The sequence below is a fragment of the Solea senegalensis genome, linkage group LG17 (genome assembly GCF_019176455.1).
Source record: "Solea senegalensis isolate Sse05_10M linkage group LG17, IFAPA_SoseM_1, whole genome shotgun sequence".
NCBI classification, from domain to species: Eukaryota; Metazoa; Chordata; class Actinopteri; order Pleuronectiformes; family Soleidae; genus Solea; species Solea senegalensis.
The window spans coordinates 16,658,883-16,684,433 of NC_058037.1; the positions used below are offsets into that span (position 1 = coordinate 16,658,883).

Sequence of the window (25,551 nt, forward strand, 5' to 3'; positions counted from 1 at the left end):
CCACTGGAAGCTAGTGCTGACCTGACCCTCTCAAGTCAAAGCAAAAAACACTGTCCCTGAAACAAACAGGGCTGTGCACTGCTGTTATTATGCTGCACCACACAGTGCACTGCAGCAGTTTGTCCTCTGCTGCTGCTGCTGCTGCTGCTGTTTGAAAAGGTGATATGTATCTGTGGATGCTTGAAATTAGAAAAGCCGGTGATGCAAATTAATCTTTTAATCCAGGTATGGAAAAGGAAAATAAACCGGAGAACTGTAGAATCATAATCCTGAGACGTCGGAAATGTACTCTTGTCAAATAACTCAAAAATAACATTTTAAGAGTCATTAACGATACGTCTGGTAATAAACACACAATTAGGATGGCGGTTTTAAATCTCATTAAGTAAAAAGTATCATGAGCTGTTATGAGCTCCCTGCAGAAAGATGCTTTTCAAGTGCCTGGATATTGTTTTGTGTGTATTCTTATTCTTATTTTTTGAATAAATTAATACAAATACAAGTGGCTGTTATTTCACACCAGATGACACTGGACTAACCATTGGATTGCTACAACAAATCATCTTTCCGTGCAGCTGATCCCCTCCAGATTTCCACTTCCAATCCCAGAGGCAGGTTTCCATCATTCTGGTAATAAATATTGACGTTTAGTTTTTTTCCCCCCCTCCTCCTTATCCAGGAAATATATTCAGATACATGCTGTAATGTGTTATGATAGCAGGAGTCAATACAGAACAGTCTGTTTGCCGCGCACAGCGTCCCAGAAGGAGGTTAAAGGAGACTCTGGTGCAGGACTTGAAAGCAAATCCTCTCATTTTCTTTTTCCCGTGCTAACTATAGCTTCCTTTCTGTTAAAGCGTCAGAGTCAAATGTTACACAGCATAAGTGGCTTACAGAGACCACTGTGGCCTCTGTGTGTGTGTGTGAGAGAGAAGACGTGGGACAAAAGGGAAGAGAGGGGGGGAAATAAAGCAAAGTGTGGTGTCGCAATTACACAGTCTGTCAAAGCGCGGCGGGAGGAAGGGGTCGTGAGTGTGTTTGTGTGTTTGTTTGGTGGCTGAAAAATCGTTGAGATCTTTCAACGTGCAGAATGACATGCCTGTTTGCAAGTACACACACACACACACACACACAGACAGTGTGATAAATGCTTTGGTAAGCCAGTGAAAAGTGTGAAGACTCAGCCCATGTGTGACCCTGTTGACCAAACCAATTTCCCTCTTGTCAAGCAGTCAATTGTTGTGTGTATGAGTTGCTCTGTGCATGTGTGTGTGTGTGAGGGGTAGGTCATGTAAAGACCCAGTGCTATCGACTGGTCCAGACAGATTATAATACAGGGTCATTTATTTATGAAGGCCTCAGTTCTCACACAGTGGTGTAACTAAAACTAACAAATATTGGCACGCAAATCACAACTGGTGAAAAATTCTATAAAAATAAGGAGAATATGTAAAAGTCGAGCAAAATGGCTCAAAAAGTTGAAATCCCACAGGACAATGCTGAATCTAAGTTGCACCAAATTTCACGAAACTTGGTAGAAAGATGCCAGAGCCCAAGACGAACAAAAAAGTCTATTGGGACCATGACATCAACACAACAGGAAGTCAGCCATTTCGAATATCAGCATCAATTTTTGGCGATTTTGCACGTTCGGTAAACAAACAAACTCGCTTGAGAACGTTAATCATACCAACGTCAAAAAAATGTCCAAAAAAATTTTGGACTAGACATATCAAAGATGAGGAGTTATTGAAAGGTCTTGCAGATTCAAAAGGGACGTGGCCACTCCAAACATCGGCATTTTGGCGAATTTTTACCACTAAACAGGAAGTGGCCTGTAACTTCACCAATTTGACCAATCTGCTCAAAACTTCATAAGCTTCTCGACGAGCCTGAACTCAACCAACAGGAAGTCAGCCATTTTAAAGTTAGCCAGCATTTTGCGACAAAACAGGAAGTGCTGATTACTTTCTTGAGTAATTTATGAATCGTTTGGTCACAAAAACCCAATATTTTAAGTTTTAATTATTTCTTTGTTATACGGGGCAAAGAAGCAAGAAAATAAGACGCTGAAAAGTTCCCTTTAATTGTTGGGATTCACAGATGACTTCACTGTATTTTTATTCAGATCTTCATAATCTTAATTCATCTCCTGGCCGAAACCTCGACTGCCTTTCATTGTTCGCTCATACATTATTGACGTCCAGCCGCGTTCTACCGGCAACACAGAACAAACCCCGACGGCCACTTGTTCATGTTGGCCTCTTCAGAAAGAATCAAGAAAAAGGCTCAATTTTAAGACTTTGAAGTCGGTGTGATGACAGCGACGTGCCGTCAGAGCGACTCCAAACACCAGTCTGTTGTTTTTCAGACCGTTAACAAGAGAGATCGAGAGAGAGAGAGAGACAGCTGTTATGACAGTCATCAAACATCCGAGCCTCGGTGGAGACTGGACTCTGAACTCATCGCTGTGTTACTGCTTTTTGTTATTTAGAGAAAATTGACACTTTGACAATGGCTTGATTCCACTGTGGCGACGGTGGTGATTTGGAAATTGCTGCAGAGGAGAATTCAACACAACAGTTCTTTTCACGATGGATTGATCTATCCATTACTTGCTCAATTCATCGGTTAGTTGTAGAGCTGAAACAATTACTCCATTATTCATTTTCGGTTTGAATCTTTCCTTTTCTTGTTTAACTTCTTAAACGTGAATATTTTCTTCATTTCATTGCTTTCATTGAATCATTTTTGGTCTGTGGACAAAACAAGACATTTGAGGACATCATCATTTCCAGGTTCGATCAACTTTTATTTATCATTTTCTGACATTTTATGGACCAAACAATTAGCTCCAATTAGTTGTTTGACCCAAACTTTGAAATGATGTCGTTTTGTCCACCAGCATGGGTTCATATCAATGCAAGGAAACCCACACTTGAATTACTCTTATATGTTTCTTATTAAATCTGTTTTATTTCTGACCGGAACGTTAACGTACAGTTGTGTGGACTTGAGCTGACTGATCGCTCTTCACAGGAAAAAGTGCTATTGTGTGCACTTTTCATGACTCTTGAGGTACAATGAACACGGTTGAAGTGTGTGTGTGTGCGTGTGTGCGTGTGTGTGCGTCCTATCGCTCAGACTCTCCTCTGTCCTCAATCCCCCTGCCTCCATCTGGAGCCCTCCTCAGAGCAGATTAGACCGCTTTAAAAGGAGATTAAGATAGATATCCAGGAAATTTTGTCTCTTCTGTTGGAGGATAACTCCACTAGTGTGTGTGTGTGTGTGTGTGGATATATATATATATGAGGAGATTTGCTTGGGCACAGCAGGAGGACAACAGAGACGGTTAAGAAGGGGAGAAAAAGGATGAGGGGGGTTGGTTGTTTTTCTCTCCCCATTCCTAGAGTAAAGCCAATTTCCTCACTGAGTGAATGAGATTTCCCGAGGATAGAAGATAGAAGCTGTCGACCACCACCCTGTGTGTGTGTGTGTGTGTGTGTGTGAGCGGCTGAGGCGTCAGTGGACAGAAGCGCAGGTCATTGCGTTGACCTGCGCAGCGTGAGGTCACAGATGGGTTTACATTGCGGGTGGCTGCGAGTTTGGCATCACAGCCAAGTATCGACAAAAAAAACCCAACATTTGAGTTTATTTACTTCAGTGTGAAGAGACAGATGAGGACATGAGTGGTCCGATCATTTCCATAAAGAATGAATAAATAAGCCCGAAGACACACAGTCAGTAGTGGACGCCAGCATCGTTGTGATTGTTTTGGACATTTATCGATAAACACTTACACGAGGAAGGCCCTGCTAGGAATCATTAGTTCATAGAGTGATTCCCTAGTTTAGGAATCCTAGTCTCGGTTGGTGGTTTGCTACGATTAAGGTTCTCAAACTTTTTGTAGCACCTGATGTTAAAATACGATGGTTGTAAATAAGTCAGCCATAGACTTTTCACAGGAGGCGGATTTATTTATTCCCAATAAGATCATTGGCTCTCTCATCATCCTCCTCTTCCTCACGTATACTTCACACACTGGTTATAGTGACGTTAGATGAAAATGGAGCAAGCGATTTGCACTCTATATATATATATATATATATATACATATACATATATATAGACATACATATATACATACACATATATATACATACATATATACATACACATATATATATATATAAATACATACATACATACATATATATATATACATACATACATACATATATATACTGTATATATGTATATATATATATACATATATATATATGTACTGTAGTATTGAAAATTATTTTCTTCAACATGGTTTTGCTGGTGTTAAAAGAGTTTTTGCATTAGAGGTATAGCACTGTATTTGCCTAGTGGTCATTAATTGAACTGCATAGCAATAAAACATCCGAGACAAGGTTTTTGAAGCGGCCTGGTTTTCCTTTTCCTTTATTGGTTATTAATTTTGCCAAGGAGTGGACAAATGTCAAAATAAATAAATAAATAAAAATAAAGACACTATAATCTAGAGTTAAGAAGTTGTGTGAACCTGTGTGTTGTTCATGGTTTGTGTGATTTAGCCTTGAAGAATCTCATCTTCATTACCAGCAAACACTAGCATCTGGCTCGTGTCTGCAGTGGAAAAAAACGCGTTTTCCCAGTTCAGGTCAAATGTCTCTGCAATGAAAGGCAGCTTTTTATCTCCGGTGTCCTCGTTCATTAGCAATAAAAACGGAGCTAATTTCTTCCCGTACCTTATTTTGGCAGCTCCCGATGTGCACTAGTGTTCATACAGCGAGCTGAGATTGATCAGTCACCGGGGAGTTTGAACGAAGTGTTTACGAGTGTAACAAACAACTGCGACACTGGTCTCTGTGCAGCTCCTTTTTCTTTTGTCACTTCCAAAGATTGTTTCTTGTCATGTTTGTGATGTCAAACATGACTCACCAGAGGATGGAAAAAAACTAAATCAAGAGAAAACTTGTACTGGCATCGCCTTGAAAACACATCAACGCTGTTTGTTTTGGTGTCCGTCCATGTTTGATCACAGCGTTTGACTGTTTCTCTGATGATTGTTCCATTTGTGGACGTGTGGGTTTGGTGGTTTTTTTTTGCAGATCACAGAATATTTTTGTGGAAATTCAACGGTTTCACAGGTGCCTCAGGCTTGTCTTTTTTTTTTTGGTGTGTGGAAGTACCTCCGGGCCTCCTATTTTTGTGCAGCACTTCCTGTATTTGTTTCCTTCATGGATTTGTGAATAGGGCGAGTTCGCTTTCTTAAAAATGTAGTGAAACTATCGATTACAAATGGAAATGTAATATCAGAGAGTAGGAAGTGGATTTATATAACATAGGAGGGTATTTCTGATTATTTTGTGCGGTCGCTCAGTGTGGATGGGTTAATGAATGATGGTTAAATAACACAAGTCTGTAATATACCCTCTAGTTTTAACTACACAACTGTTACTTTGGACACCAACTCAGACACTAACCAGGGCTTTTTCTATACCAAAAAAAAAAAAAAGAGCAGGAGCAGAGCGACCAAGAGGTGGGGGGGTCTAAGGGATTAATGTGCTGTGCAATATTTTGCAACAACACGTTAATCCCTTAGACCCCCCACCGGGATAGCAGAGTTTACATGAATTCAAAGATGTTTAAGTGGTCAATTTACAGCTATTTTTCTGTGATTCTGGAATCTCTAACAAACAGGAACATTGTTTACTGGCATTCATTTGATATTCTAACAGGAAAAAAAACACCCTGCTAACAATACTTAACTTAGAAATAATTAGGGTGGTTTTCCTGTGGCTGCTGACGTCACGTTGAAAGTTTTACTTCATAGCATAGACTCTTCTAAAACGAACATAGTATAGTGGTTTTAGTGGCTTCTTCCAATTTTGGAGGAACATTTTAAAAACATGTCACGTGTCCATATTCCCGTCTTGTGTGCAGGCCGATGATCAAAATTCCATTAAAGCCGTTCGCTTAAACCAAGCGTTATACAGACCTCCTGACTGCACATACGGTACTTGTTTTTTGAGAAGTCATGTTATCTTTTAAAGTTGTTGTCATGAAGACTGACTGGAAATGCCAAATCAGAAGTCTTGAATACCCCAAAAAAAACAATGGCAGACATCCAGTTTTCTGTTTCTGTCAAAAATAAGGTCTATGGGAGCTCAGATCCTTACTGTGATGGTGGTGACCCTTCACAGATCAGATTTTGTTAGTGTTTGTGGGTTTTTGTTGGTTCTGGAAGACAATACTTTGGGGTTTGAGGGTTCAATATTGATTTTGTTAAACCTGCACACATCAGAGAATTTATGTGAAAGAATGTCTACGGTTTTTAGTAGTAGTGTTTGTGAGGGCTTTATTTCTGGTTTATTTTCCAACAAGTTAGATAGCTCTGTTTTTGCAGGGTTCTCTTTCTGTTTTCCTAACCTCCTTTCGCTTTCTTTTTGTACACTATTGAATTACACTGTAAATAAATAGTTCAATTAGTTCAAACCAAAACCATCTGGGTTTCATATGTTCTATTTTCTTATCCAAAATAAGCCGGGTGTAACGAACCGTGAGAAGCAAATAAGTAAACATGAATTAGCAGGAAAATGCTTCAGCGGTGAATGTGTTTACTGAAGGCTGCTGCTGCTGCTACTGCCGTTTCCTGTCTCTGCTCAATGTAAAGTCATTTTCTCAGGCCAAACACTGACCCACTGTCACACAGGGCTCTCATCTCTCTCAGCTGATTCCACTCTGTTCCTCTTTCACAAAGCCCTCACTCATCTCGCTTCTGAACACAAGAGCGTTGTCCCTGTGCTGCCGTCCGTCCGCCGTCACTGTGTGCATCTGGATCGCGTCTGTCTAATCACACTGTGATGAATGTTAATTGAGGGCACATGGGAGAGGAGAAGAGAGAGAGAGAGAAAAAAAGAGGCAACAGACTGAAAGCATTTGAGCATGTCAGACACCATATTCCCCGCTTTAATTAAAGACACTTTACCGTGCATACATTTGAGTTATTTTTTAGTCATTCTCTCTCTCAACAACACCATTGTTATGCAGCACCAGAGGGCGACTGGCTATGTGTGTTTTTAACACCTCCACATAGAGCCAGTGAACAAACAATGGAAATTAATTGGGGGTTAAATTTAGGGTTCGTACACACGAGAAGTTTCAGAGAATCCACAAAAGTTTGGGCTTTTTGTCCATTTTAACAAAAAAGCATTTTAACAGCCATTAAAATGGTATTTTTGGGGGAAATTTATTTCTGCGGCAGCGTTTCAGTGCCACACACAGGCCTGGCACGTGTACTACAGAGTTTAGAGTTGTTTTTGAAGGGTTTTTGTGTGTCTGAGGCTTACAAAAAACTTTAAAAAGATGGTATAGTGGGAGTTCTCACACCACATCTCACTTAAAGTCAAAATAATCTAGGTAACCTAAATCAAAGGTGTCACGAAGCCCAAATGCACGCTAGTTTAAGAATATGTTAGACAGGTTTTTTGGCTTGCGGGGAGGAGCTGAAACCCATTAAGACCACTGATAACCAATCGAGACAAGTTTGACTGGTTATATGTTTTAAATAACAAGCAAAAAAGTCATAATTCATTTACCAAATATCTCTTGGAAATTGTTTGTGTACCAATTCAAAATGATCGCAGGTGTCGTGGATATGTCTCTATGTGCAAATTAAATTGAGATATGGGTCAAGTTAGTTTGCCGTCTTTAAAAATTGGGCTCAAGTAGAAGGTTTGGGAAACACAACAGTTTTGAATGTAAGGGTCAAAGGTTTCACATCTTCTTCAAAAGGGACTCACACAGACTTTAACTAACTCTTGGCTCTGGATTGACGTCGGTGCTCGAGGCAACTACTGCAAGTAAACAGATGGCAATGTGATGTTGAAGAACGGCCTTTTATGAGAGGATGGAGTTCTGTTTGAGCTTACTCGTGTTGTGACTGGCTTGCACCTGTGATTGAATATTGGCAAAACATGCTTTGACTGGCTGGCACTTGTGTGTCGCTGCCTGGAAACTTTCTAAACTTTGTACACTACGTGCATGTGTGTACAAGTTCTGGCTTCATGCAGCTGTGGTTGTACAAAAAAAACGTGTAAATACTTGTGTTTTTGGGTGGTTCAGTCAGCCTGACTCAACGCCAACATGAATAATAACATGAAATGACTTTTTCATGAGAACATCACATGTACTTCCTTCCTGCTGTTGTTAGCGTGACAACGTGACAAAGCTTCCCTTGTTTCTCGTTACTATTTTAGTTTTTGGACGTTTTCACAAAGCCGCCACCAGCACAAAACAATAAGCCAAATAATCCGATTTTTTTTTTTTTTTACCCTTCAAGTTACCACCCTGTCAGCAATTATGGCAGAACAACCATCAAAAAAAGGATTGTGTACCTCCAGAATGCCTGCTGCTTCCTAACTCGGCTCGTTTCCAGTCACCTTTTGCTTCCCTGTCATGATCTTTGTACGCTCGGCTGTCAGCTTCAGCAAACGCAGATGGAAAGTGTCCGAACTCATGCAGCGAAATGTGCTGGTTTTTTGTTTTCAGGACGAGGGGAAACAAAACATGGGAAGCTGCCAGAGATACTGACAATAATGAGCAGATTTATAACGACGTTCCATCGCAGTGACTGATGCAGAATCTTGTGTCTTATGACGACCTGTTTGGGGTTGATGGTGAGTTAAAGGGTCCAGTTTATGGTGAACTCTAATCACATGAGTCAAAATTAGAGCAGTTCCCAGTCGGCACTGGATCTGAATTAGTTTTGAAAGCTTCAAGGACCACGACTGCTGTCCATTGTAGTCCAGCTGAAACAACACTGGAGACGATTTAATCCAAAAAATAGATTTTGTGGGATTTAATACAAGCCCAAGATTTAATGGAGACCAATTGATTAGCGGAGGGAAACCGGCGAAGGTGTGCTCGTCCGAGCCAAGCTGCACTGCCTCGCGTTCCCCTCCAATCACTCACTGACAATAAAAACCTTTGAGCGGATCCATCAAGGCGCGGCGAGAGGAACCTCGAGTTCGGCTAATGGCCGTCGCTCCGTTGCCACGGAAATCCATCAAGCGGTTGCACTGGGCCAGACCAAATCAGTCAAACACAGGGCAATCAATGAGGTAAGGCAGAAAGACGAGCGGCGTTCCCTGGAGTTGGACGCCAACTGCGACACATATTAAATCACTCATTTGTATTTTGTTCGCATGCGTCATTCACCAGTCAGTGATTGTTTTTTTACATGAGAGAAAAAAATCAGCACGTATCATTCCACAGCCCACAGGAAACAACCTCCGAGGAAGGAATTGTTGCACCGACAACGAAATACAATAAAAGAATCTGAATAGAGTGATTTGTACAGCTGGAGCCTGCATTTTTGATTTGGCTGAACTCTGAATGACATTTCAAGGTTTTTGTCAGTTTTTAACACTAAGACATCTATTCACTGCCAGAATGCCAATTTACAATGGTTTATATATGGCATGTTAGTATTAGTTCATCATAAGATGGAAGTAAAACATCCCAAAATGCCTTATTCAGTCACCAAGTTTGAAATTATAGATGGTAGATGGCAGTTTTCTTCAATATGCTTTCAACACAGACAAAAGTGGAGTATGCAATTAGAAATTATCGCCACATATTCACACATTTTATTTAATTTCTCACTAAAAGAAGTCAAACAGGGTCGTGTTTTATGTAAAGTACACATAAAGTCTTGTTTGTTGTGCTTGTTCACATCCTCGGACTTTAAGGTTCTCTGAAAGTGCTGACTTCAGAAATATTTTTTTATTGCATCGCGAGTTCCTACAAAGTGATTTCAGCCATAAAGAGTTCCAATAAAACTTCCAAAACATCTGAGGAGAGTTGTGTTAAGGTCCTGCCTCCTTGCTTGTACATACATTAAGTAATTAAGGCGATGCTTTCTATAGTAGAACTGAATGATTTAGGGGACATATCCATCCAAAGTCCAGCTTCAGTTCAGCGTATGCTATTTTATAGATTGGAGGACTACCAGAAGATATACCACCAAAATATAATGACTCTGCTCTAAATTAAGGATAGAAACAACTTATTTGTGAATTGTGACTTTGATTTGGGACCTGCTTTTGCCTCTACGTGCAAATATTAGCATAAACACTGTATTTGTTGGCATAACTGGGATTTTTTACACTAATCTGTGGTTGTCCTGCGGGGATGAAGGAGGCAGCAGATCAGATTACCGTGTCAGACACGACCGTGGAAGGAGACTGGGATTAGTTTCCATCAACATCAAGTTTAAATTTTAAATATTAAAACATAGAACAGATCTTCACAGTGGGAGTGTTCTTGATTGCTGGATGGCATTAACTGAATTTCTAAAAAAATGACTAAATTAAAATGAGTCACTGCTCAGTTCCCGTGATACGAACATCACTTCACCAAATTACCAAAGTATTTGATGATTTGGTATTTAAATTAACTTTTTACTAAAAACAAACCACTTGTCTTGAATTTCAAGTTTCCTTGAGTTGCGATTCATTCACTCATTGCCCCTCTTTTACTTTCCTAATATTTCCATCATAGATGATGAGCTCTCTTTTTCTGACTTACTTACATCTTTCTTTTCCTCAATCACATTATTTGTTAACCCCTTTTTTACTTTGATTTTCTTGGGCTATTGGACTATTACGTAAATGTAAATATACACAACAACTTTACTGTGTTCAATTTGGCTACTTTACAGGCTTTATGGGACATATTTTGTCTTTCTTTTGCATGCTGTTCATGTAGATGTTGAGCAAAATATCACAAAAAAGCGATTAGTCTTTTAACTGGAAGGTCAAGGTTCGATTCCTGGTTCCGCTATTCTATTCGCTAATGTGTCCCCGCAGGGTTTACATTAGGCGGTGTGTGCCCGGCTTTTGGCCATTGTCACGTGAATTTGTCGTGTTTTCATACCGCACATATCCCCATTTTTTATATATAAGTTAACGCAAAAGAGATACGCGTGTAAAGTAATTTAAAGGAGTCGGACTCTGCAAAATGAAGTATTTCTGGTTAATTTTATTGTTTATTTCTCATGTAGTTTATTATAATTCGATTTTTGCCTGCGCAGTTTACACTTTGTGGAAGGTTTGTTTTCCAGAATTCAATGAAAATGTGTTTTTTTTTTTACCATCGGTTTAAGAATACTGCATGTCCAGCATTAAACACGCATGGCTGGGATTTTGAAATAGAAACGGCCACATTGACCGTCAAAAACATCTTCTAGTGTAATCTCGAGGAAAAACACTCAATCCCCCAAATTGCTCCTGATGAGTCTTTATCATTCGCTCAAGTAAAATTGTACTTTCTTGATTTTATGTCAATATTAAAATTATCGTCCCTTTAGTAAAAAAAAACAAAAAACAGGTGAATTATTGCCTACTTGTCCATTTTTGGCTCCTTTCATGAATCCATCCTCACATTGTCCCTCTCTGTCTTTACAACACTGCTGGCAGTCCTTCCTACGTCCTTCCCTGCATGAAGCACTTAGCCTAGATTAGCAGAAGGTCTGGAGTCCTTTATATTTCGTCCATCTCTCCATACATTACTCCCTGGCTTCCTGCAGACTTTCCCTCCTCCTCCTCCTCCTCCTCCTGTGCTCTCTCTCTGGCAGATGAGGTTACACGCTGTGATCTGTATGCAGCCGGCGACGCTAAAAGCCTGCCAGTAGGGTGCACGCCGTCGGTACCAGCTGTACATTTACTGATCAAATTTTCATCAAAGGCTCGGGTCCCTTTGAGTCGGGGCCAGACAAGGAGCGAGACAGAGTGACTCCTCCGCTGCCTTTACCTGCTCCTTCTGTCCGTCTTCAACACCTTTCATCATCCATCATCCTGCTGCTACACTTCACTCACACGCTACATTCAAAAAAAAAAACACCCGGACAAAGCAGACCCGAGGAACTTTGAAGTTTAACTGAAAGGTATCAGTTTTATTTTTTTATTTTTTTATTATATTCTGACTTCCCGTTTCTACGGGCAACACAACACGGCGCAGCATGAGCACAGGTCACGCTCGCGCCGATCCTTCGCATTTCCGTCACGCATTCATGCGAGAGAGCGAGTCGCATAATGACGGACCATTGTTGAACGGAATGAATCCATTTTTACTGGGAAAAAACCCGCCCGGCCTAAGTGCACAGCTCTGCTTCATCTGCGTGAGCTTTTATCGAGTTTACAGGTGAGAGTTCAGCGTGTTAGAAGAGCAAAACTGGAGTGCTGAATGAGAACTTACATTAGTACATTCAATATTTACTTCAAAACCAGATTTCTTAGCTCCAGATAACAAAGACATCATTCAGGTGAATCATTTCGGTTTGTGGACAAAAACAAGGCGTTCGAGAACGTCATCATTTCCAGGTTTGACAAGTGCTGATCGATTACTCGGGAAAGTAATCGACAGATTAATCGACGATGAAAATAATCGTTAGTTGCGGCTCTGTTCTGTAGATTAAACTACACTATTTGCTGCACGTATTACGTGATATTACATGGTCACACACACCAGCCCAGTTTTACCGTATTTAATATTTTTGTATTAGTCGATGAGGGATGCTAGTGCTAGCACCGCTAATGTTAGCCACACTGTAAAGCAAAAAAAGGTGCACTTATTCTAATTTAACAGGCTAAATTTAAATGTTGTGTCATTAGCCTCACCAAGGAGGTTATGGATCTAAGCAAAGGTACACACTCTTCTGCAGTGCTTCCCAAAGTCTGGGTCAGGACCCACAGATGGGTCGTGGGGGCTATTTTTTGGGGTCCATAAGCAACACTTTATAATTAAGATTTATGTGCAAAAAGAACGGCATATAATTAAGATTTAATTTTTACCACACATTTCTTGGAAAGTTTTACACATAATAGCTACAGTAAATTAGCTGCTGCATTATGTGCAAATTTATGGCTCCTCATATAAAAACACTGCTCGACAGAGTGCCAATCTTTGCTAGGTTTGGGGCCACGGTCCTTAAACTTGGCAAATAAGAAATACTGGTTGTCAGGATTTCTTTCGTGTGTGTGTGTGTGTGTGTGTGTGTGTGTGTGTGTGCTGAAGTGCTGGAACGTTCATTGATTTTTGTAAATGGGTTTTGCTAACAAAGCTCTACAACCTGCAATCTATCTCTCTGCTAATTAGGAAGCACTTGGCCTCAAAACGTTCTCTCTCCCTCTGTTGGGATGATTTTGTAGATTACATGTGCGTATATATATATCTATATACAGTATATAGATATCTTTATATATAGAGAGCTATATACTGTATATACAAGGCTGCTTACACCTGCTAATGTCAAATGAACAAAGGTCAAAGGCCAAGGCACTCCAGATTTAAATCTTATTTAGTAACATACTGTAGGTTTGAAAAACACATATGAACTCATATTTTAATAGCTAATACCTTTGTTCGCAGCAGGTTTTCAGGGCTCTGAGAACTTCTCTGCAGCGTTATCACTTCTTAAGTGGAGTCGAATTATTCATTAAGAGACCGAGACTCGTAATTAAAAGAGATAAAGAAGAGGAGATATTGAAGAGAAGTGAGATTAACACAAATCCCTGCAGAGTAGAGGGAACAAGCCCTGAGTGTAATACCTGCCCATGACATTTTCACAGCCTCTTGTCACCGAGCAGATTTACACTCGCCCGTGCACGCAGACTCAGAAGAACTGGCAGGAAGGCCCTATAGGATCTCCCCCGCACTCATTTTTCTGAATAAATCCAGTCGGGCGCAGCACGTTCGCAACATCAATACCACCGAGAGAACAAAAAACATTTAGGGTTTTCTGCAAGTGTTCAAGTAATCAATACTTTGTGGAACCAAGAGCGTGGAGTGTGGCTGGAAGCAAACTAATCTAACTGTGTAAAAGAGCAGCCCAAGAACTTACCTTGGCAACCACTAATGGAACACATTTATCTGTACCACCAGCAATTAAAAGGGATATTAGTAACGATTTAGAGCATCTAAAAACACTCATTATCTCACTTAGTCTCTGGTGTTGTCAGTCCCCTGTTCTGTACCATCTGTTTCGATCAATCAGACGAAATCGCCTAACTTGCCGCAAAGGTGTAGTGAAGGTGGAGAGACGGCCACAGGAAGTGTCTTACCTCTTTTCCGGACAGGTAGTAGGCAGACAGCAGACCTCCGACAAAGCGGATGTTGACCTCGAACACGGACACCTCTGCATTCTGCAGCAGAGACAAAGCACAAACAAGGAAAATGAAATAAAACTATAGAGAACATTCGCTACCTCCTCTAGGTATGATGAATTAGGGGATGAAGGTTTCCGGGCCTTTGAGGGCTCCAACAGTTCATTTTAAACAAATTCAGTCCTGCAGTGAATAAGTAAGAGTAATGGACAGGGCAAGACAAATAAATGACCTGTAGAAATGGTGAGAAATAGCCTTTATGAATAAATCTCTGTTTTTGGAGAGTACGGGGTACTACTGTACTCTCTGTGAGAGGAAACAAGAGAGCTGCCTGCATGAGTCGATTTTTATCTGTTACCTATTTTTAGTCTGAACCGCAGGTGCTTCAGTAATTATCACAAGACACACACACACACACACACACAAAAAAAACCATCTCAGACATCTCAACCGTTTTTAGCCAGACTGGCAGAAAGACTCCAGGGACGGACGGCGGCGTCCTCTCCTCACTAAATTATCTCAACGTTTAGAGAATGCAAACTACGTGCGAAATGTCACCCATTTTAGGGATGGCAGGGGAATGTGGATTCAGTCTGAGGTCACTGGTCTATCACAGGGCCACCACAGTCCCGGGATATTAACCAAAAACACCACTGACCCACCATGTCGTCCACATTTCAGACATATTGATGAAATTATACTTTAGCGATTAGTCAACTTGTTTTTTTCCCCCCTGTATTTCCATCTTCATTTTGGAATAGGGTTGTCTCATAAATATTGTAACCGTAAAGAGGTAAACATTGTGACATATTATGAGGATTAACCTTCTTATGATACATTGATTGGCAGGTGATAACGGCGAGTCACAGATTTGTCAGAATCTGTGTTTATTTCATTGTCGATTGCAAAGAAATCAATTTTTTTTCAGTTTATCTGATGGTTATTTTTGATAATTGATTCATCTTCTTGATCAACAAGTTTACTAAACAAAAGTCTGAAAATCCTCAGTTTTCTTATGTGGAGCAAAGAAACCAGAAAATATTCACTTTTTAAAAGCTAAAAGTCATTGTGGCCACGTTGCTTTCATTGGCCGTCTATAAATGGGTTGAAAATAAAGCACTTTTTTTAAGATGCAAATGCATTTTTCTTTACTTTAACCCCCTTAAATTCTGCTTTAAATGACGAGAAAGACTGCATCCAAATGTAAAGTGCCTCCATTTCTAGACAGACAAATAATTAGACAGAAATACAGGATTGCTGGAGCATTTGTTTGAGCAGAACAACAATGACGCTTTGTTTGTTTCCTCTCTATCCCCCTCCACCTCCTTCCCTTTCTCTCGAGAAGTCTCTCTGTGTTTGACTGACAGCTCTCATAAGTCACTGCTGTCGACCAGACGCAGGACAATAGACTCTGTCCTATAGAAAAAAAACAAATATGTCAGACAAAATATGTTCTGTCATTTCTGCCCCTGAGTCTGAGTGACAGACTGAGGAGTTAGATGGTGCCGTTAATTCGTCCTAATTATTTTTTTTGCCTCTGCCACAGACAGGCAGCCGCGACGCACACGGCCATTATTTCTTCCTGCTGCTGCAGTTTTAATAAACTAAGAGTGAAACATTGTTTTATATAAAGAATGGAGTCACGAAATGTGTCACTTTTAAATATTCATACCGCTGCGTCTTGTGTGTGTGCGTGTGTGTCTGCCTTCGGCAGCCGCAAGTGCTTTAAACCCGCCGAACAATGACTCTCCAAGTCAGCAGTTGTGCAACGTTATCTCATTCCTGCACGAGGGCCTGACAAAGCTGGCAGGCGAGAAGTCGTGTCTCCTGATGGTGCAACATTAAAGCCATTACGGAGCTCACAGGAAACTGACTAAGCATCTAAGCCTGGCCTTTTCCTCGCTGAGAACTAAATAACAGTTGTCGCAGGTTGAGCCACTGAGATAATGTTCCAGAGCACTTACCATCTACTCGGGCCAATGACTACTGCACATGTACATGTGGTTATAAAGGATAGGAATGAAGAACACAACCACACAACAAAGAACACGACCTACTGTACGATGACCACAGACAGTGGTGGTTTTGCTTGTATTTCACTGATTGTTGATTGTTAGGTAGTCGTAGTCTTGTCTCGTCGGTAGTCACGTCTTGTCCCGGTGGACCACGGTAACTCGGTAGTGTCGCGTGACCACAATACTCGGTAGACTCCGGTAAAGCTAACAGCTAAGCTAACATCTGAGTCAGCAGATTTAACCGCCACCGAGATTTTTCGCTCAATAGGATGACTTTGTTTATCCTTGTCAGAATACCATGGCTGGATATTTAGAACTTAAACAGTTTTTTTTAGGTTGGAATTGAGCCTGTGACTGTACTATAGTGTGGTCACATTAAATAAAAGTGCATTAATGTCACTACTTTGTACGCAGGATTAGCTCTGGGAAAATTGCTTTCATAATAACAAAGCAAAATGGTTATGGAAACTGAAATATCTCTACATTTATTGATATTTACTCAAATTGAAAATTGAATCCAATCAAGACCCTGTGAATTGGAATCAAATTGATTCAGGAAATCAGCCGTGATCCGCAGCCGGAATGACTGAGACAGTGTTTTGTACATAACGACTTTACCTGGGCAGACCTCCAAAGACGACTAACCAATGCCAGAGGATATTTGGAGATTTCATCGACGTCCCTGAGAAGACGTCTGAATGCTGTCACCACTTCTGTCATCACTAGTCTAAAACCATCCCAAGTCTCAGTCTCTCCCACTTTATATTCTCTGATTTCTGTGTCTCCAAAGCTAGCACACTTATAAATAAGATGCATCTCAAAAAACTCAAGGTGACTACCTGGGCTTTCAAGTGTCCTACAAGCTCAACAACTGTGTTTTCAAGTTTCAGACGTCCTCAGAGGACGCATGTATATTTAAAGACCTACTTTGCTGGATTGTTTGGAAGAAACTTCGCGTCGAAACAAAAGCCGACCAGACTCGTCTCATTAAAATGGGCTTATTGTAAAGGCGCTGGAGCAAAGTGGGAAACAAAGCTTTATGAAACTGCAGAAAAGGGAAATTCAGAAAACTAAATGGGCCTCCTGCTGTGATGGTGGAGTTTGAGTGGCAGAATGACGGCTGATAAACACTGCGACACTGAACCTCCACATCTGTGCAACAGTGACACTTTTAATTTAGTTACAGAGCATTAAGTAAGATTAAAGCTAAACTGAAGGCACATACGGCACATGACATTTATATCTAAAGATTAGATTCTGCTGGTTGTGGATATCTGCCAATACCATAAGAGAGCTATTTATTCTTTAATGTCATTGTTTTTGCTGGTATTATGAACAAAGATGGCAATTTATCACCTTGTTGTGTCCGATACTGTTACAGATATCACAAATTTACCCGTTTTAAACAACAAAGCAGTTCATAACTGCTGATTTCTGCTGATACATATGACCTGCCTGTGTTCAGGGTAGCACTTACTGTATGTCATGTTACTGAGGTCTGGCTTCACTGCTTTCTAATTTAGGGTTCACGTTGCCAAATTCATGCTGCAGTTGGTCATTAAATTTCTGTTTTGTTTTAATAACCTTGTCTTTAATGAACATGAACACAGAAGAGATCAGAGTTTCCAGGAGAATCACTAATAGGTTTGGTTAGGTGTCACTTTTTCGTGTGGTAAACAGTCGACAGACAGTCGGTAGATAGTCGGGAGTCTCGTGTGACCACGATAACCGGTAGACATTCGGCGGTCTTGCGTGACCGCGACAGTCGGTAGCCTCGCATGACCTCGCATGTAGCCTCGCATGACCAGTTGTAGTTGTAGAGAGTCGGTAGTCTTGCATGACCAGGATAGTCAGTAGATAGTCGGTAGTCTCGCGTGACCACGATAGTCGGAAGATAGTCGGTAGTCTCGCGTGACCACGATAGTCGGAAGATAGTCGGTAGTCTCGCGTGACCACGATAGTCGGAAGATATAGTAGATAGATTCGGTAGTCTCGCGTGACCACGATAGTCGGAAGATAGTCGGTAGTCTCGCATGAACAGGATAGTTGTTAGAGAGTCGGTAGTCTTGCATGACCACGATAGTCGGTAGTCTCGCATGACCACTATAGTTGGAAGATAGTCGGTAGTCCCACGTGACCACGATAGCCGGTAGACATTCGGCAGTGTCGCATGATCACGATAGTCGGCAGATGTTCAAGTCGGTAGCCTCACATGACCAGGATAGTTGGTAGATAGTCGGTGGTCTCACGTGATGATAGTCGGTAGTCTCACATGACCAGGATAGTCGGTAGATAGTTGGTGGTCTCGCGTGACTACGGTAGTCGTAGTCTCGTTTGACCACCAGCTGAAAAGTCTGTGCATATGCTGTATTCCAATATAGTAGAAACTCAGAAACCTCTGGGTTTTCCCCCAAGTTATGATACCAAGATGGGAGCCACCATACAAAAACTACTACCTTTAACGTCAATAGCACTTTGGTCGCATCTGACTGACTCAAAAAGGATTTCAAGAACACATGGGAACCCTGTGAATGGACCAAACCCTCATATCATAATCAAATTCTTGATTTGGTGTTGTAATCAGAACTCAGGCACATAAAAACAACAGTTACAACTACAGATACATAACACAGAAAGCCCTTCTTCTGTTCTTACTTAATTAGGAGGCTCTTTGTAATGAGGAGGACTCTACAATCAAGGCAAACTTCAAAAGAAAAGTGTGTGGTGTGGTGTAGTGTGTGTTTTCCCGCAGATGTGTCTTACGTGTTCCCGCGTCGTTAAACTAATCAGCCAGAACACAGCAGTCCTTCAGAAATTAGCACAGAAATTTCCCGCCTACGATACTCGATGACCTTTTTATTAATGTTTGCTCATCACAAAGATGAGATTCTCCATCTCTGCTGTAGATTTTGTAACTTGTGAGATCAATATCATCTTCTTTTTTTTTTTTAATTACAAGCCACTTCGCGAGTGGCAATCCAAACTCAGACCATTTTTTTAATCACTGTTTAAAAATGAAGAATCAAGTTTCTGTAATGAAAATACAAACATGCCACTTTCAATTAACTGAAGTTTAACTGTGTTCACACAGAAATAGAACAGATTACTGTAGACTATGCAAAGTGATTGGAGCAGAGCTGTGACAGGAAAGAGCAATAATAAACATTAAAGTAAAAAAGATGAGAACATGAAAATGAAAGAAGGAAGAGTGAGTTTGATTTCTTACTTTTTTTAATCAATAAAGCAGCGTTTTTTTACTCGACACGTTTTCAGCTCTTTCAACTGCATCACAAATACAGTATTAAATTTTTTTTCAAAATGAGCGCCTAGAAATTGTTGGTTTATGATGTTTATTGTAATACACTTTGGTTTTTCTCCCTTAATTAAGTTTTTATTTGTCTCATGGGCACAGTTTGATCCTCTAAATGAAAGAAGGATAATTATTATAATCAACTGGTATAGAACACGTTCTTCTGGATGTAACATGGCTCTTGTGATGTTCTTCCCTGTTTTTCACAAACCTTTAATATATCACAACTGTGTATTTGGTGCACCAACACCTAAATGTACAATGACTTTTGGAACGGATACGCATTTACAGTATAAAACACAAACTGCAACAGAACTTTTTTTTACCGATATTAACACAAACTTTAAATAAAAAAATTTATGTATAAAGTGTCCAGTCTTACTTGTCATTCATATGAACATTTGGTAACAGAGTCTACAGTAAAACAATATCAGTGGCCCCTAAAAGTTTGATAAAGGCAATTGTCAAAATGCCGAACATCGACCCCCAATATTCGGCCAGGCCAATGATTGGTTGCCTCCGAATTCAATACTTTATTAAATTAATTATACTGGGGATCAAATGGACCATTTCTAGGGGGCGCCACAGAGGGTGATCCACAACATCTTTGATTTGGAAGAGATTTTCACGCCAGAAACCCTTCCTGACGCAAGCCTCCCATATATCCAGGCTTAGAACCGGCACAAGGAGTACTGATGTGGCCCCCCACCCATGGCTGGGGTCATTTTCGAGTGTCCAATCAACAAGGACCAATGGGGATTGGGTACCTTGCTCAGGGGGACCCGAGCCCTTGACCTGGCGGGGACTGGAACACAAGCCAAGTTCCCTTTCCGCTTGGCTAGTGGTTAAATATTGTTGGCTAATATTTTGAGGGAAACATCGCAAAATATCACCCTTGCTCCTAGATTCTCAACATACCGCATTGTCAAACCTGTGTCCTGTAACGCGTGCAATGACTTACCACGTTAAAGTCGAGGTTCTTCTCGACCCAGTCGGTGGCAACGTCAAATTCCTCAAACATTTCCATGATGTAGAGCGTATCCAGAGCATCCACGATCGTCGCTCCTTTGATACTTCCTGCATGAGACACAGAAGAGTTAGGGAAACGGCGCGTTAGATTGGCTGGATGTTGTGTTTCCAAGAACTTGCTTCACACTGTCTTGCTAAACACAACTAATTCTGGGAAGGTAACTGTATAACAACAATAAAACAATACGTTTTTGGCTCTCCTCTATGAGCAAGAAAACGCCAGTGATGATCACCGAAAATGTTTATTTTACAGCTATGAATGACAACAGATGCTGGCAGCAGTTTCACATAAAAAAAAAAAAGAAAGAAAAAAGCAGCAGACGTGAAGAAGAGTTGAGTTTGGAGGCTAATTTATTTTTGCTCAGCAGATGGTGAGAAGCAGCGATTATCAGCGCCGATGGAACGTCGGGAGAGCTGCTCGTCTCTACTGATTGGCCTCACAGCAGCAGGGAAGACACACAAAGCATAGTTTCAGCTGTGTCATTAGCAGAATACAGAATACAACCCCCCCGAGAATTCAAACCCCGTCGTCTGTGTGTACATGTCCGAGAAGCTGAGTAAATCGTGAAGCACGCAGCACAGATCGCTCTCCTCGAGCTTTTAGTCCTCACATTTTATACATCCGCAGACACGACCTCGTCGGTCTGAGCTTGAGACAACATGAGAAAGACAATGTGGAAATATGAAAAGGGAGGATGAGGAGGTGAAGAAAGAACAGTAACAAAAACTGACAAACACACACACACAGAGACTGAAAAGACTGAAGGAGTCCAGGAGAGACGAGAAAGTGTTTGACAAGGTGAGAGCGAAGCCGTGGACATGTGGACTGTGTGAATATTCCTCTGTAGGTGGTGGGAGGAATCAAAGGCAGCTAAAAGCTTTCCATTAAAACGAAAATGCTGACTCATCATCCACAGACAGAGCTCTGAACTACTGCTGTCCATCACAGCCAGTGCTGTTATCACTGTAGGTGAGTGTGTGTTTTTTTTATGTATTTTATTTATAAATCCACTCCTGCAAAACTCTACTTGTGAAGGAGATTTTCAGTGGTGTGAGAATCTGCGGGCCATTAGCCTAGCTTAGCGTCAAGATTAGAGGTGGGAATCGCAGGCTATTGATTTTACATGGTCCACGATAATATCATGATACACCACTTCTGCAATAACCAGTATATTACAAGGCAATTGTATAAGACAACAAAAATTAGTGACATCTAATGGCGAGAGAGCAGATTGCAACAAAACCACAACTCCTGCTCACCCAAGAAGCGACCCCTTAAATCTGAACTGGTGTTCGGAAGTCTCAAGATTTAAGTCTCTTGGGCTAGCCATTGTTAGCATTCCGTTGAAAACAATGGCATACAAACAGTCATATGTGTACGACTTATTTAATGTGAAACAAATATGACAGAAGTGTTGCTAATGGAAAAAAGTTGCAGAATCCCATGTCGGGTTTGGTGAGTTAGCTCCAGATTTCCAAGTGGGAAATTCCAGGTTCTGGCTATTAATGGAACGCACCTTTTATGTGCCATTAGATATCACATCGATCAAATAAAAACCAATGTCAGTCAACAAACTGCATTTATTCGTCATCTGCGATTGTTGACTTGGTTTGCAGAAGCCGTGCTACAGAAATGGGGAGCATGTAAGTGGAGGTGTCAGCAGATACAGTCACTTGTCCTTCCTGTTTTTCATTTCGCTCACATTTTTGCTCCACTGGAGCCTCCAGAGCAACAAAGAGAGGACGAGACACTTTACTCTCGTCCATTGTCTTGTCACTGCACTTCCTTCCCCCTCACTGATGTAAGTGTGTGTGTGTGTGTGTGTGTGTGTGTGTGTGTGTGTTGTTCAGGATACACATGATCAAAATGTGATCAGAATATTAATGCTATATATGGATATAAAAAAAAGACGTTGAGGAGGAAATGGTTCACACAAGTTTTACTACATTTCTTCTTTGGTAGAGAAACTCGGTGAATACACTGATCTTATGGGGCCTTTCCATCATACAGTTCTAGCACCACTCATTTTTATTGCTTTTCCATCAGTGATGGTGCTTGGTGACTTTTTTTAGTACCTGCTCTGATGAGGTTCCTAGGGAGCTGAGCCGATACTAAAATGTGACGTCAACAGACTGTTGGCTACTGATTGGTCAGAGAGTGTCGTCAATGGAAGAGTCATGAGCGCGGCGTCCGACACAAGAATCAAAGCGAAACAATGCCAAACTGTAGATCAGTTTAAAAGACTTCCCCTGAAATCCCCTGAAAACATGAACGTTAATCTCCAACATTTAGCAAAGGGGAGTTGTGTATTTAGGGACAGCACTGCTGAAAGCGGGCGATCGTGCGCCTGAATCACAACACGTTCAGTCGTATTTCAGTTCAGTGGTCATGCACGATTCAGTGAGCAAATTTTTTTTTAAATCAACTGATTCTAATGAGGGCCACACGGTACCTCATTGCGGAGGTACGATGAAGTAATGGAAGTCGATAATGATGAGTCGTGCTGGAACTGTACAGTGGAAAAGCGCCATTAGAGATTTCTGATCAGAAGGTGCCTGGTTCCTGTCCTTGAGCAAGACTCTCGACCTCCAATTGCGTCTTCAGTATACGCTCTTGCTTTGCACTGCAAGGCTGCCTTGAAAACTTTCTGAAAATGGCACACCTGTGTGTATGTGTGTGTGGACAGAGCCACCTTGGCAGGAATCGATTACTGACTGAGCCTCCCTGGCTCAGGACCAGAGACCCAACAGGTCTGGGGCCCCGGAGCATCTCAAACATTTCTTGCTGACGAGTCAAACGGCCAAAAAAAAAAAGAAAAAGAAGAGACTCAGCGACAATGACAAACGAGGTGTTCACTGTCCTTAAATCCTGTCTCGTTTCAGAGTGCCAGTTGGAGGCTTTTAACGTGTTCGTGCCCACTGACTTACTTTCTAAAAATACTCACCTTGGTCTTGGGCTCTGAGAAATGTTGTCTGATTTTGAGACCTAGAAAAATCTATCAGGGCTAAGATTACAGACTTTTGTTGAAAACCCAACCATATCCTGATAACATCAATAGATAATGTCCTCACAATAAAGTAAGAAACACTAAGGATGACTCAAACCACTTTTTTTTTAAAATGTCTTTCGACTACCAGTATCTTTCCCAAGTTGTCCTTCAGTGCGGTAAAGTCTTTAACCTGTTTTAAAACAACTCTTTGTATGTGTTAACGCGTGTTTTGTTAAGTTTTTTTGTCATATTTAGGGTTTTTGATTGCTAAGAGATTTTATTTTATTCTTGGTCAAATATTCAAGCCGTTTCAGACTGTATCCTTAATTTTGAGATGAGCAAAATCGATCAAAGCTTGATGCAATCATTTTATTTTACTTGAAAAAAATATATATATACATACATATACATACACATGTGTACATATACATACACATACATATATATATATACATATATATAAAAAAATTTAAAAATCTGACTCTCTACATCCCAATAGTTAGCATACAATTAGAAAAATCTGGAGACCACGCAATACTGTTGGGCAAAGGGGCAACAAATTCCCGGTAAATTCCATGGTATTTTTAGTTTGGGTGGGAATTCATGACAACTGGAAATGTTGGTTAATTTAAAGAAACTGTGTCATACACAAATATAATACTTAATACTTAATAAAACTTCATCACTTAAAAATCAATAATCTTTATGCGACAACAAAAATGTGAAAGTTGAGCAAAAATATTCCTGTGATTGAGGAATCGCATTGATATATACTAACTGTATTTGCATCAGATCTGCTTGTTTTAGCCAAGAATATTCTACAACTTATTATTTACCAACTACAATCAAGTTCCCGACCTTCAATTCTGAAAATTTCCAGTTAAAACATGAATTCCCATGGAATTCCCAATTTTGAAAAGTCCCAAAATTTGGCAACCCTACCTAATAAACACAAGACTCAAAACATCTTCTGATACATTCTCCTCCAAACAATATTGACCTTTCACCTAGTTTTTTTTAAAAACTTAGCTTTTAACAAGACATTTATTGACACGTGTAGCCATCAAAAAAATAAAGACTTAAACCTTTGCACACTCAAATAAACATGTGCAGTCATTAAATTTAGACAACATGGGAGAAGGATTGTGTGCTGTACCCGTCAGTCACAACCCCAACTTTCTTTCTTCTCGCACACGACAAGCCAGAGAAGAAGACATGACACCCAGAAGTTAGCGAACAAGTAAAAAAGAAAAAAACAGCCGAGAATTTATGACTAAAGTTCCGATTTCCACTACAGACGGGGACTTCCTGAGCTCTGGAGGCAGAACTTTGATGAGCATCAGCTGCATTTTCTGCTTCTAAATTCCACAATTCTGTTTGGAGGACATGCTCCATGTAAATTACACACACACACACAGAGTTTATTCTCAGTCTTTAAATGACACGACAGCATGCCACCCACCAACAAAGATGATTTCCTGGCCTGTGGGGGGAAAAGTGACAGTAATCCTGGCACGGGCTCCGCAGAGTGAACCCGCCTCGCTCTGCGTCGCGTCCTCGACTCTGGGATTATATTTGAAGGGAAAGACTGGCTCGGTTTACTCTCCTGCAGTCTGATATCACTTCACAGTGAGTGCGTTGAATGCATCCGACCTTTCGGAGCTGCTACTATTTAATTTTGTAATTGTAATCTTTTGTGTCTTGATCTTATTGTCAAACACAGCTCCGCATGTCAGAGGCGAGACTCGGAGATTAACGCCGAGGTAGACAATAGATGATTGTGATATAGGTCGTCAATAAACTCGCAGGTCGTCTTCTCTGTGCAAACAAGAACAAGAACAAGAACAACTTGTGGTTGCAAAATAAAAAGTTAAATACTGCCCGAGGTGACTTTTTCTAGTCATGAATTCAAAAGCATAAACAAGAAGACATGATACATGTCACAATGGATTATGAATCTAAGGCAGCCTTATTTAGTCCGGTTGAACCAAACCCTGGAGCGTTTACCCCATTGGTGCGGTTTGTTTAGATCT

General features: G+C 40.7%; 1 protein-coding gene across 1 annotated transcript in view; it reads right to left on the bottom strand.

The window, feature by feature from the left end:
* man1a1 (mannosidase, alpha, class 1A, member 1) overlaps positions 1 to 25,551 on the bottom strand; it is a 124,711-nt gene that overhangs the window by 38,157 nt on the left and 61,003 nt on the right. The window contains 2 exon segments of the mRNA XM_044049770.1: positions 14,133 to 14,213; positions 20,461 to 20,576. Coding sequence (XP_043905705.1) covers positions 14,133 to 14,213; positions 20,461 to 20,576 — 197 coding nt within the window.